This window comes from Falco peregrinus, chromosome 8 (assembly GCF_023634155.1).
Source record: "Falco peregrinus isolate bFalPer1 chromosome 8, bFalPer1.pri, whole genome shotgun sequence".
NCBI classification, from domain to species: Eukaryota; Metazoa; Chordata; class Aves; order Falconiformes; family Falconidae; genus Falco; species Falco peregrinus.
This window is the reverse complement of record NC_073728.1, coordinates 41,374,562-41,388,157: the sequence shown is the minus strand read 5'-3', so window position 1 is coordinate 41,388,157 and position 13,596 is coordinate 41,374,562. Positions and strand designations below refer to the sequence as shown.

The following is a 13,596-nucleotide window of genomic DNA, read 5'->3' as shown; positions in this document are numbered from 1 at the left end:
TTGGAGATAAGTGGTGAATGAACAGTCTCCTCTCCACCTGGCCCTTCTCCCCCACACAGTCCCTCAAAAGCCGGGGTAACTTTTCCCAGACACACCAGGCGCGCAGCAGCAGCAAAGAGGAGCTGCCTGCCTTCCCTTTGCAGCAGCCTACCTAGGGCAGCTGAACCTGCCTACTGTCTGCATCCAGGGCAACGAGGCATCTTTATTAGCAATGCTCTGCTTAGACGATGGCGAGACCCCCCCAGTGTGGGATCAGAGCCGGACCAGCAGGACTGTGCTGCTGTTGTTGCCCCTGCATGGCCCTCAGCAGGAGGTTGTGCTGCTGTTTGCGAGCTGGAGGAGCAGTGTGAGGCTCCAGCGCTCGCCCCTGCACACCTACAGCCGTCTTCACAGAGTTCAGCCACCGGTGCTGTAGAAATACATTTACCAATAGCTCTTTGGAAAAGCAGGACAGACCCACATGAACAGGCTCCAAATCCTAAAGACAGAAGGTCCCTCTCTCCAGGACAGAATGATTGCTCATAATTCCCACGTCCACCAGCAAGACTACAGCTGTTTCAGGTTTCTTGCATTTTAAAGAAAGAATCCCAAATGCTTTTCTCAAAATGAAACTGAAGTGCGCACTGGCAGCTACCACAGTACCAAGAAGTAGAAAACTCTGAAATTTAAAGCACCAAACTTTTTTTCCCATTGTATAGGAGTATTTCCATTGTATAAACAGGGGACCAAGGAGCCGATGAGCCCAAGGTCACTTGCAAGTCAAATCCAGGCTTGTTCAGTTCCAGTACAAAGTCTGAACCCAAAACAGGCCAAATGCACATTCTAAGGTGAACAGGTTGAGTTGCATTGAGTCAGAAGAGCAATGTGCTCAGCTCAGTACAGACTCCAGCTCCGCCTTTGCTGAAATAGTATACGTATGTATCATAAAAGGTAACAAGGAGATAATCCACTTAATTTTAAGAAAAACAGAAGTCCCATATTAAGTGATATAATATTGATCCATTCTAGCAAAAGTGAATTTTAAAAAACAGGCCATAGGCTCAGCTGGCTTCAAGAAAGCGACCACGTCCAGGAGGCTCTCCGCTAGCTCTGCACACAGCAGCCTTCCAAAAGCCACCAGGAGCCTGTCCTGCCACCGGGGTGAACAGCCCGGAGGGTTGCTGAAGGCAGAGCTTCTCCCTGCACAGATTCCGGCAGTACTCACAGCCATCTCAAACATCTTGATTAGATGACAAAGATAGCAGTGACTCATCCCAGCATTTTTTTCCCCCTAAGGGGAGTAGTTCTGCGGGTGAATCAGGTGTTTTCTGAGCCAAGCACTGACTACCAGAGGTTTCCATCCCTCATTCTTTTTCCCAGCTCTGGCACTGGCTCACACAACACACCAGGTACGAAACCACTTCAGGTGCTTCCATTTTCCTTCAGCTCTTAGCAGCAAAGTCCTACTCGCCTCCCACATAGAAAAAGGGACCTCTTACACAGTGCTTCACAGCTCAGTGATCACATATGGTATGGTTAAAATAAATTGTTTATGCTGGCAACAGTTTTGTTTGAAGTTTATGGCTAAGGTTCTTCTATAATACTCTGAAAATCTGGGCTGCACATAAAGCAAGCAATGGACAGAATAAATCCTCTATTACCAATATAAGTAAACATTCTTCTCAAATATAAAGAAACATGTGCCTCTATAGAGCAAGATTAACTTTGCTTTAAGATTTGTTTGTATCACTGAACTACTCTGCTTTGAAGTTAAATTGTAAAAGATACCATAAAGCAAAAAATAATCAAGCCAATGTGTTCATCAAATGACAGCAGAGTTTTCCACTGGGTATTTATGGCTGACCCAGAAAGTGGTAAGAAAATAAAGAAGCATACAGATAGGTTCTAAGAGGAGGAAACAAAGCGCAATATAAAAGGGAAGAGGGAACCAAGCCAGGTAATATAAAAGGGAAGAGGAAAAAAACTAAAATGTAATACAAAAGGGGAGAGAAGGAGAGGATGGATATGATGTGGGGGTAGCAGCATCAGACTAACAGGTCAGTCTTCAGCAGTGGCATTTTGTATGATTAATATGGTGACAAAAATCAGTGTTGGGCTGTTCACTGCTGCAGCTGGAGAAGACTGAGCTGTATGGGTGCAGACAATTAAGTCTGCAGCGTAACTGAAACAGCTACTAAGAGCATCAGCAGTAAAACCTAGGAGTAGCATGGCTTCCCAGGGTCAAAGAAGTCATTGTGTTTTAAAAGGGCACACAGCATTGATCAAGCCATCAGCAAATTCTGTCAGGTACCCAGCGAACAAAGCCAGACGTATACATTTGCTGTGCCTGCTCCAGCTGAACTAGCGCAAGCACCTCTTCATAGAGCATCACTGTGTCTTCTGAGCTAGTCCAATATACATATAGACACATACATAGATACATACATTCTCCAACTTCATTCTGTGCATCCCTCGCTAGGCGCTAGAGCCTGCAAGTACAGCTGCTCAGCTATTTGTACTACAGAGCAGTGTGTTTAAAAAAAGCCAGATGACTTTCCTTAGCAGATTTTTGGAACACATCATTACTTAGCAAACGACATAAAATCTCAAAGCTCTGTGAGAAGCTGCGGCGTTACCCACATCTCACTGTTGGCCTAAATACAGAGATTCAAGCAATTCAGGAGAACTATAGAGTCAAGAAAAGAGATTACAACTGCAGAAAAATCCAGCTTCTGTTAACAGCTTTGCTAAAAATATTCGCTAACCCAGTTACCCCAATTCAGATAACAGTCTCCTGCACATCCTTTGCTAAGTGAGAGAATAATTTAGCAGTCAGAATGATACCTGTGTATCAGAGACTCAACTTCCCCGTAGATTCCCAATGTGGCTTTAAAAATCAGCTTTCACCCCTCAAAACAAGAGGTTGTCTTTACCTCAGAGGCTGCCACAAGGACAATCAAATAGAAAATAGAAAATACTGTGTCATAGCAACAGTATCCAAGTAAAATCAGGATTTTGTTCAGGACTACAGCAAAAGTTACTGCAAGCCTTTGGGCCATTTGAGATGTAAGGAAATGTGTTTTTCAGTATTGCATCCTCCTCGTGCCACAGAAATGTTTAACAGCAGCTTCAAAACAACTACAGTTTTTCAAGAATCCTACTGCTCTCTGTCCCAGAAGAGAGCCTCTTACACCAACCAAGAGCATCTCCCATCCATCATTATAACTAGGTAGTGAAGTAAGGTTTCTTTTAGCAGAGAGTGAAGCACTGAAAAAACGAATCACTTTTAGCAAAGACATCTAAGAGGCCTACTATTAAATATTTAAGTTCTTATCTCTGAATACTCATTTCTCACAGGGAAAAAATCCAACATTCTTGGTCTCATTTAGGCTGTATCTCCTAATTTGAAAATATGCATTTTCTGAAGCTGTCATGGGACCAATTATTGATATTATAATGGGAGCCCGATAACAATCACATGCATTTCCAGGACATCCCATAAAAAGTCAAGAACCAGAGAGGCCATAAATATATAGAAACAACTTGTCTCTTTCCAGTAGATAAGTAAAACCAGAAATCCATCAGATATACCAAGCCTGTGACTCCACATCTTTAAGATTCTGAAGGATCCCATTTTGGATATTTTGAGGTAAAGCTTTTTCTGATGTTGTTTTGTTTTGTTTTTTAAGCATGCAATATTTTCACACTCCAAAATCCAATAAAATTTAATAAAGGTATTTTCTCAGCTCACAAAGCCATCATGCAGACAAGCACCATTATCCAATGTGTATCTTCCAGTGGAGCTGCAAAAACAAACCTTGGCAAAACCACAGTCAAGTCAAAAGTGTCAAGCAATTACCGAGCAACTCTAAATCACTTTTCAGCTTCTACACCTGCAGCGTCAGCTGAAGCCCAGATTACCCCGTATTGCACAGCCAGGCTGTTGTCTCAAATAACTTGGACCCAATGTCCCTTCCTTTCTGTGGCCACAGCAAAGCCCCACTGCCTCACCCTGCAGCACCCTGGTTCTCAACAGTACAGAGAACCGCAAGCAGACCCTGAACCCAGGCTCGTTCCCACACAGCTACAAGGGTTTTTAAGTCATCTGAGTATTCCGGTAAATAATTTTTCAGAATGAGTCTTAACTTGGCATGACCTCTGAGTTTTAAAGGGCTGCAGCAACACCAAAGCAAACAAAAGAAGGAAGGTAAAGAGTCTCAAAGTAGTTGGTGGGTAATTGTGTTAGGTCTTGTTGGGCTACATTAAGACAAAACATGTCAAGCTCAAAGGGACCCAACAAAAAAAAGACACAAAAACATCCTCTGCACAGGACTGTTGCCTGTGTTATGACAAAAAAACCCCACCAAAAACAAAAAAAAAGAAACCCAAACAACAAAAACCAAACCACAAATACATCTCCTGGTGTAGTAGAGATCTTTAACGAAAACATTCCTGCCAATTCCAAAAGCACTTTTGTATTCAGCCAAACCAGCCAGAATTTAACAAGAAATGCATCGGCAACCAGCCTGTCCCCAGCCATGGAAGCTAACAAGTGGAAACTGGATTTTGTGCCATCCTTTTCCAACCAGAGAACAGATCACCCCGTTCATTTGTTCCTTTGATGCCACTGACCCCTTTTCAACACAACCACAACTCTTTTTTCCCTACGCATACGGTATTACTGATAAACAACATGGCTCAGTTTACGCACACTGAAATCTTCAAACAAGCAAACTGACTAACACTGACAACACCAGCTATTTCCCATTGCCCTCAGCGGAGGGAAAAGCCAACCTTTAAGAAAACACAGGTTTGAGACCTGCAGGTGTTGCAGCTCTGCAGCTCGCTGTGATACGCCGCTTACAGAGTTAGGAACATATGTCAGCGCCTGGAGACACACCAGGCATTTCAGAACAAGTAAATTTGGAAGAAAACACATCCTAAGTTGAATCATTTTAATGATAACAGGAAGGACACCAAAAATAATAGCAAGGGCATCATCAGTCTAGTTAAAAACTAGTTAAAAACTAGTTAAAAATCTCTCCTCCTGTTTTTACGGCAGCATGCCCTCCCCACCCCAATCCTCAAAAAACCGACTACAGAGAAAAGCATATTAATATGAAAGACTTAGAAGTGGCATCCCATCCTTTATTTTATCTCTTGTAACAGCTTTTATTCTTCTGGCACAGTTTGAAATGCTGAAACAATATGTGGAGAGATATAAGTACACATTACTCCCCGACAGCTTCCTCGCTGCACATTGAGCCTTTGTTTAGGGCAGGCAGCTTCAGGAGAAAACATCTCCAATGATGCAGGGGGAAAAAAGTACTCCCAGACTTCCCCAAATACCAATAAATCTGACTGTACCAGACCAAACAGCCATTTGCAGAACTGAATCCAAACACCAGTGACTAACACTGCACCTAGTGTGCGTTTGTTAGTTAGTTAGGGGAAGGGAACAAAGACTGCAACAAGCTGGAATGAGGAACATGAGTCCAGATGCTGAATGGTCTAAACCAAAGGCACCCTGCAGGAGCTACCAGAGGAGAACAAACATTGAGAGTTTCCCAGCTGTTGGACAGTCCATCTTGTTGAAATACATCATTTATATGTTAAGTTTCAAAGCTTGAAGTAGGAATCCATGTTTTTGACAGGATGAAGATACTTTTAGAGAAAGATATCAAAATGGGATTAGAAAAAGATTAAAGTGTTGGATGCCCTGAGAAAACATGAAAGGGAAACTGCTTTGGTAAAGAAAATAAGATTTGTATTTTCAGTAAATCATCTTTCTAGCACCACCAACAACAAAGAGAAGCTATTTACACACCTTATTTCTTGCTACATTTTTAGGAAACAGAAAAGCGCACACAAGTACAACTTCAAGAAGCACACATTGATCCACGTTCAATAATTTTCCCCCAGTTCAGCACTTACAGACAAACTTGAAAGAATATCCTTTCCAGAAGGGAAACAGCAGAGGATTCAGAGAAGAAACAAACGGAACACCACCACCCCCCACAAACCACACCGTCCCTGCAGAAGTGACTATGCTTATATCTCCCAAGAATGTGCCAAGTAGCATTTAACAAGCCAAGGATTTTGCGCTGAACATTAACTGGAAGGGAAGTATCTCTGTCTCAGGAGCATCTGAAGAGAACTGGTTTGGTGCCAGCAGCCCTGGGAGCCGAATCAGCTGCCACTCATCCTGACACCTGTGGTGCAGCCTGGGGGAACCCCCAGAGCATCGCCTGCCATGGGGCTCGGGCAGACACGAGGGCATTGCTCATACAGCCCACTCACTGCTCTCTGAACAACGGCACACCCTGCCTGTGTGGATGCTCCATGTTTCAGAGCTCCACATCAGCCAAATCCCCACGCAAATCTGCAAGGCTTCCTTAGGAAAGCTGCCTCCCCATCCCATACTGACCCAGCCCTGGTTATGGGACTGGACAGACACAAAGGCTGGTGATGGAGAAGGAGAATGTTTGGGGTTTGGAGCAGCTCAGAGACTTTGCAAGCCTGTATCGAGACAGGTATTTTTTCCACTGATTTACATTATGGGAGAGTAAGTAATACTGCACACTACAATTGCTTTGGTGCTTTATGGGAGTATCGCTGTGTCAAGACATAAATGTACCTTATTTCTTGATAATTACTTCTAGAACAGTTTCATTCTTTAGCCAACACACTGTAAAAACAGAAGCAAAAAAACCTACTGTGCTGGTCATCTCACCAGTCCCATCATTTTAACCTTCTACACAAGCTCCTGAGAATCAGTACGAAGCACAGCAGTATGCCTTAGGAAAACAACCACTCTCTTTAAATAACAAGCATGCAAGTAGCTCCCTGAATGGCTACCACCCCAGTTCTTCAGTAAATTAAATCGTTTCTTCTGCAAGGCACAGAAAGCCATCCGGACCCAGCGGAATCATTTTGTATTTGTTCTTTCTCAAATGAGCAGTATTATGCAATGATCTACAGGCTTCTTCTTGCGGTATCTACTGGCTTAAGCTACTGAGAGACATTACCCCCCAAAAAATCAAGTGCCAGATCTGTCAGTTTTGTGCTGCTGCTGCTCTGGAAATAGGCTGACCTGAAAGCAACATAGCCCAAAGCCCCAGGGGAACAAGCACAGCACATCGTGGTTCATCTCATCCACAGAACAGGAAAATGCAGCAGGTTAGAGACATTCACAGTTTATGCTAGGATACAGGAAAATCTCAGGGTGTAGGAAGATTAGCAACACTTTTGAAAAAAACAGCTCCCACAAAGGGGTTTGTCAGCTCTTGGAGTCTTCAGATACATCGATTCCACATAAATGTCATGCTTAGCTATGCCAGCTACTTGTGTCTCAACAACAGCCCTTCACAAAACCCTTCATGCAAAACTTGCTGAGGCTTCACTGGAAAAGGAGAGTTGAGCAGAGCTGGAAAACGCACAAAAGTTGCTGGGAGACACAGCAAGCATTAGCTTCCCAGATTACGTGTTCTACTAGGAAAATAGCATGCTACAGAGCCACTGACATATTTTACGCCAAGACAGAAGTCCCATCTCACTTCACACCCTACATCAAACTGGCATGAGCTTTTTATAAAAGGTATTTATAGATACATCACGAACAAATCCTCCATAAGCATTTGTGCACTTGAAGTAGAGATGGATGCTCGGCTTTTGTTAGAAGCACAATGTACCACACCCCATGAAAAAAGCCATGCAGCACAGAGTAGGTTAATTTTTTATTTATTTTTTTTTAACTAGTCATCTATCTACTATCCCAGGGGGAGGTTTCAGGTCTGTCTTAACCATTGAGTGACAACTGCTTAACAGCATACAAAGACCTCTGTGCAGGATGGACTTTAAGAACATGTCTTCTTTTCATTAGTACAAATTCTGCTGACTTCACTGGCATACATGAAATAAAAGGGAAAGTGTATCAAAATATTCTAGGGATGGAAATAAATGAGAATCTCTCCACAAGGCATTCCAAACAGTACTTTTAGCAGAAAGTATCAACAAAAAAACAACCACCACCCTGCTCATATTCCACCCCACCCACTGCAAAAGAATCAAGCCATCAATTTTTGCTTTTCTCCATTTCATGGAATATGACACTGCAAAACAGCGGTGACCACTGCACAGCAGCAGAGTACCAGGTGGTGATTTGGGGTTTGTTTTTAGGCACAACAGTTCATTACGTGGAACGTTTCTCAGATGAAACAAGTGATGAATTTTCCCCCGGGTGAGTGACGCGTGCCCTGCAGGGACCCCGCTGTTGCCCCTGCAGCTCTCTGCTGGTTTTGTGGTGGGCAGCCGAGTGCAGAGCTGGCGGGGAAGGCTCTGAGCTGCCCGCCTGACACCGAGCGCGCAGCACAGAACTGCAGCGCTCAGCAGCTCCTGCTAAGCTGGGCTTTACACGCGCTCGCACGCTGCAGCTCCAAAAGCAGCTGACAACCAGAATGAAGAGTCTTTTATACCCTTTCTGGTAATATTAACATGAGGTTTCCGAGCTGGCTAGAAAGATTTGGTTTAGATGTTCCTCCTTCTAAACAGGAGATATTTGCCTGAAAAATCAGTTTCTGATGAGCCTTGCACTAAAAGGCAAGCAGTCGCTCCAGACCAAATACGGTCTCCTTCACAACTAAATTCCTAAATAATTTACAACAGGGGGTAAGGGGAAAAGGCTAGAAACACTCTCCCCCATAAACCTCAGCCAGAAAAGTATCCCCACGGGGAGCATCTCGCCAGGTGCTGAGCCTCCCTGCATCCTTCCTTTGCAGATGCTGAGGAATAAAAGCACTTGGAACAACAGGGAGAATCAGGAAGAAAGCACATGCCAGAAGACTGCCCCAGTTGTTTGCTACAGCAAACAGCTCCACGCTCTCCAACAAGACTGTAAGAAGCAAGGCATCTAGAAAAATACATTTTTAGGTATGTCAGCCAACACAATCAATCAGAGAGTCACCTTGAGGTTGCAGAAGAGCAGAAACGTAAAATGGAACTGCAGTCTGTTGAGACTGTTGGGTAGCTAACCGCAAAAGAACGCAATGGATTTACCACCGTTGCCTTTTCCTGCCATGGTTAAAGATGAGATACATCTAAAAGGCTTTTATATTTTAAACTTTAAAGTAGAATCAAAATACAGTCGGTTTTCTCTAGTTTAACCTCAGGAAAATTTTAGTAAGACATTTTAATCTTCCATACTCCCGCTGCGCTGCATGTGCAAAGCGCATGAAGATGGATGGAAGAGGCTGGAATATAAGACACTGGGTCAAATCCCAACCCCGAAGGGTTTAACTGGTTTGAACAGAGTGAGCGTATTGCCCTAGGGCTTCCCTGACAAAGGGCTCTGAACCACACAGCCACAGGCATCCCCAAGATACAGCTTTATTCATGGCTTGAAACATATCCTGGGGAAAGTCAAGCCTAAGTTGTTAGGCTTCCTTCATCGCTGTTGGTTTTCAAGACATCTCATCAAGTCATGATCTTTATTTTTCATTAAAAAATCTGCTCAAGGCCCTAGGTAAGCATAACAGGAGGTGACGGTGGGAAGTTCAGAAAGAACGCATTTTCCCCACAACTGTTTGTTGCGAAGGAGGAGTAAATTTATTCAGACTTACTAGTCAGAAAAAATAGGTGTCCTTTAAATCCTTTATACTTTTTTTTTTTTACATGATGGCAGAACTCCTCTGGAGGGGGGGGGGGGTGGTTTTGCTTGGTTTTTTTTTTAATTTTAACAAAACTCATTTCTTTCCAATATTTTATGGAACAAAAACAAAAGCTGCATTGCAGTGTTTTTCAAATGCTACAGTAAAACAAATTTAAAAAAGCATTTGGTTCTGGTTTGGTTTTGCTTTATATAATGTTTCTAAGAGCTTCTGAAGACGAACATGTTGCTTTTCCAGAAGGAAGTGTACTCTGGTAACGCCTTCCACCAGAACCGGGATTCCTCGCCCCTGCAAGGCTTTGTTGGTTGGAGCTAAGCAGCCACTGTAAACCAGTGAAGAATAACAACTGGTACGATTTCTACTAAGGTACTGCAGTGGTATCCACTGAAGATCAAGTTCCATCAAAGCTCAAGGAGCTCGGTACTGCAAATGAAGAGGACAAAGAACATGGGAAGATTTCCATGTTCACTTACACCTACAAAACTACAAGCACCCCCACGGAACCCCAGCCGGACGGTTTCTCTTTGGGGGGAAGCAGCTCTACTGGAGGACATGTCGCACTAATTAAGATGACTAAAATGTGCACCGAAAAAGACCTTTATGTTGCCCTGTGGAGGGAAAGGAATACTCCAAGCTTCTGACTAGATTTTCAAGATGGCAAACAACCCCCAAAAATGATCCTGCCGGAATGAGTATATACACATAAAAATAAATATTTATATGTATTTATGTAAACAAATACATGCACTTTTCTCATTTCTGCTTTTTTACACTTCCATGGCAGGACATTGAAAGCTGCTGTTATTTTTCCTTTCTACATTTAGCAAAGGAATTACCTCCTGCCTGCAGGATATAAATACCTTTTTCAAAGCATCATAGTTACTATTTTCCCAGACAACAGATACTTTATAGACAAAGATGCATTACATAATTGCACATTGACTTAGGTGGGAAAAAAGGATTCTATATTCCACTTCTCTTAATTGAAAGATAGCATTGTTAAGGGATTTACATGGGATATACTTTAATCTACTTCTACTTCTTTAATCTATGTATTTAATCATATCTGGTATGTCTGAGAATTTCTTTGGGGGGGGGGGGGGGGGGCAGGGGGGAGAAATTTGCTGACATTTGTTCCTTAAACTTCCAAACAACTGTGCTACAGTTACGCTTTTGCTCCAAATATTTGTTGACCAAAGATAACCCTCCACTGCTGATAGAGGCTGATAACCAGTTTGGTTATTCTATTGTTAACAGACTGTTGTGGGTGTTCTGACTTTAACCCTCAAATAAAGAAAATTAGTTTGGCTACACAGAAGACAGGTAATAAGAACAAATTAAGAAAAACAAATTAGCTGTTTATGTCCAGAATTATTTTTTTCTTCACATCCATAACTGTTTTGCAACTTTCATGAAAAAAGTTTATTAGAAACTCAAGGTTTTGATATCCTAACAAATCAGACCAGTAACAGCTCATCCTTTGTGTTACCAAGATCTCTATCATAAGTACAGTGTGGATCACCCTATGGCTGTAAGCACAGCAGACTGACGTGTAAAATGAAGCACTGAAGGCACGGGCTGGTCAGACAGCAACCCAAAACCACAACCGAAGTCCAAGCGCCTGCTGTTGCCTGCGTGGGCCCACCAAACCCAGCAGAGCCCCGCAGGCCAGCCCAGCCGGGAGGGGACCCCCCCGGGGAAGCTCCAGCCCCAGGCCCAAGAGCCGGGGGCGGCCCCTTCCCAGGCCAGGCTGGCACAGGGGCTGCGCCACGCTCGACGCCGGGCAAAGGGGCCCCATCCCGCCCCACAGCGCGCCCCCAGCCCCACACCTGGCTCATTGCAAAGCCTTTGCCATGGCCAATCCCGCCCCACAGCGGGCCCCCAGCCCCACGCCTGGCTCACTGCAAAGCCTTTGCCATGGCCAGCAGCCTGCTCCTTGCGAGGCCGGGGGGGGGAGGGAACACAGAGCTCCGCGGTTGCTGCAAGCGCGTTGTCATTTGATGTTTTAATTTTTTTTTTTTTTTTTTTTTTTTTAATGAGAGGGAAAACGCTTCCCCTGGCGCGGGCCGTATGACGGAAGGATGCTGGGGCTGTGCCCCGCTCACGCCGCCGGGACGGGCGCGCTCCGGTGCCGGCCCGGCTTTGTCTCGCCGGGCGGGGGATGCTGCGCGGCCGCGGAGCGCTCCCGCAGCCCCGGCGGGAAGGGACCCTCCTCGGGGACCCCCTTCAGCCCCCCATCCCCCGCCTCAGCCCCCCGCGCACCGGTGAAACTTTCTCCAGCGCTGCCGCAGGGGCGCGGCGGAGCGCGGCCGGCCGCCCCCGCGGAGCGCCGAGCATGCCCAGTCACCGGCATGACATCAGCGCCGGCAGCGCGGCCGCCCCCGCGCCCCCACCCCTCCCGGCCCGGCCGGACCCCCGCGGTGGGGAGCAGCCCCCACCCCCACCCCCCCGCTATGGGGGGACAGCCCCGCCGCCCCTCCCTCGCTCCGCCGCAGCGGGAACAATGGCCGCGGGGCCCGGCGGCGGGGCCGCGGGGAGGGATGCTCGCCCCGGTAACGGGGGGGAGGAGAGGGATGCTCGCCCCAGTACCCCAGTAACCGTGAGGGGGGGGACGGATGCTCGCGCCGGTAACGGGTAGGGCGGGAGGGTGCTCGTCCCGGTAACGGGGAGGGGGAGAGGGACGCTCGCCCCGGTAACGGTGAGGGGGCGACGAATGCTCGCCGTAGCGGGTGGGGCGGAAGGATGCTCGCCCCAGTAACGGTGGGGGGGGGAACGGATGCTCTCCCCGGCAGCGGGTAGGGCGGGAGGATGCTCGCCCCGGTAACGGGGGGGGGGGGGGAACGAATGCTTGCCCCGGTAGCGGGTGGGGCGGAAAGATGCTCGTCCCGGTAACGGTGAGGGGGAGAGGGACGCTCGCCCCGGTAACGGTGAGGGGGGGACGGATGCTCGCTCCGGTAGCCGGTAGGGCGGGAGGATGCTCGTCCCGGTAACGGGGAGGCGGGGGGGGGAGGATGCTCGCCCCGCCGCGGCACCGCGCAGGCGGGAGAAGGGGCTGCGGCAGACTCACCCCGATGACAACCGTCTCCTCGCCCTTGAATTTGGGGATGAATTTGTCCCCCCGGAGAATCTCCGCCTCGTTGAGGGGCCGGAACCGGCACATCACCTTAATGCTGCACTCGGCGGGATCCGCCATGGCGGCGGGCACCGGCCGCAGGGAGCGGGCGCTCCGCCGGGCAGGTGCCGCAGACGCCCTGCTGCCGCCGGCCGGGGCGGGGCGGGGGGAGGGGCGGCAGCCGCTCGGTGCCGGCAGCGGCCGCTCAGCCCCGGTGGCCCCCGGCCAGGCGCGGCTGCGCGGGGAGGGGCGGCGGGCTGCCCCTCCCCCCCCAGCGCCCGGGCCGGGCCGCGCGGGGGCTGCCGGGAGCCGTAGTTCGCGCGCGGGGGCGGCCGCCAGCGGCTCTAACGGCGCCCCGGGCTCCCCTCAGCGGGGGCGGGGGGACTCCCGGCTCAACGGGAGGTTACAGCGATTAACCGAGGGGTCGGTCCGGCTCGGCCTCGGACGGGGAGCGGCGTGTGCCCTCGGGCCGCAGGGCAGGTATTTCGGTATTTCGTTCCCAGCGGCACCGCCCGCCCGCTGCTCCCTGAGGGGAAAAACAAGGCGGGAACAAGGAGAGAGCTCCGGCGGCCTGTGTGTGCCCCTGACAAACCGTCTGTAACCAGGGTAAAGGGTATTCATCATTGGGATAGTCGCTCACTGCACGCAACACTCATTTCCAGTGAGGAGAAGCAGAAGCGATAGTACCTCCGAGCGATGCTCTGACCTTGTTAATTTTACAAGAAGTTTGTCACGATGCGGTCGGTGAATCAGCATCTGGGAGAAAGTGGCTGTAGCTGCTCCTATACATGGGGGGTGCTGACCCCCTCCTCCTTCCCCTGCACTTCCTGGGAACATTCC

General features: G+C 47.8%; 1 protein-coding gene across 1 annotated transcript in view; it reads right to left on the bottom strand.

The window, feature by feature from the left end:
• Nucleotides 1-12,985, bottom strand: part of KIF5C (kinesin family member 5C) — an 85,516-nt gene extending 72,531 nt beyond the window's left edge. Inside the window, exon 1 of the mRNA XM_055812681.1 lies at nt 12,712-12,985. Coding sequence (XP_055668656.1) covers nt 12,712-12,837 — 126 coding nt within the window. The 5' untranslated portion in view covers nt 12,838-12,985. The remainder of the gene's footprint in view (nt 1-12,711) is intronic.
• Between the last annotated feature and the right edge of the window lie 611 nt (nt 12,986-13,596).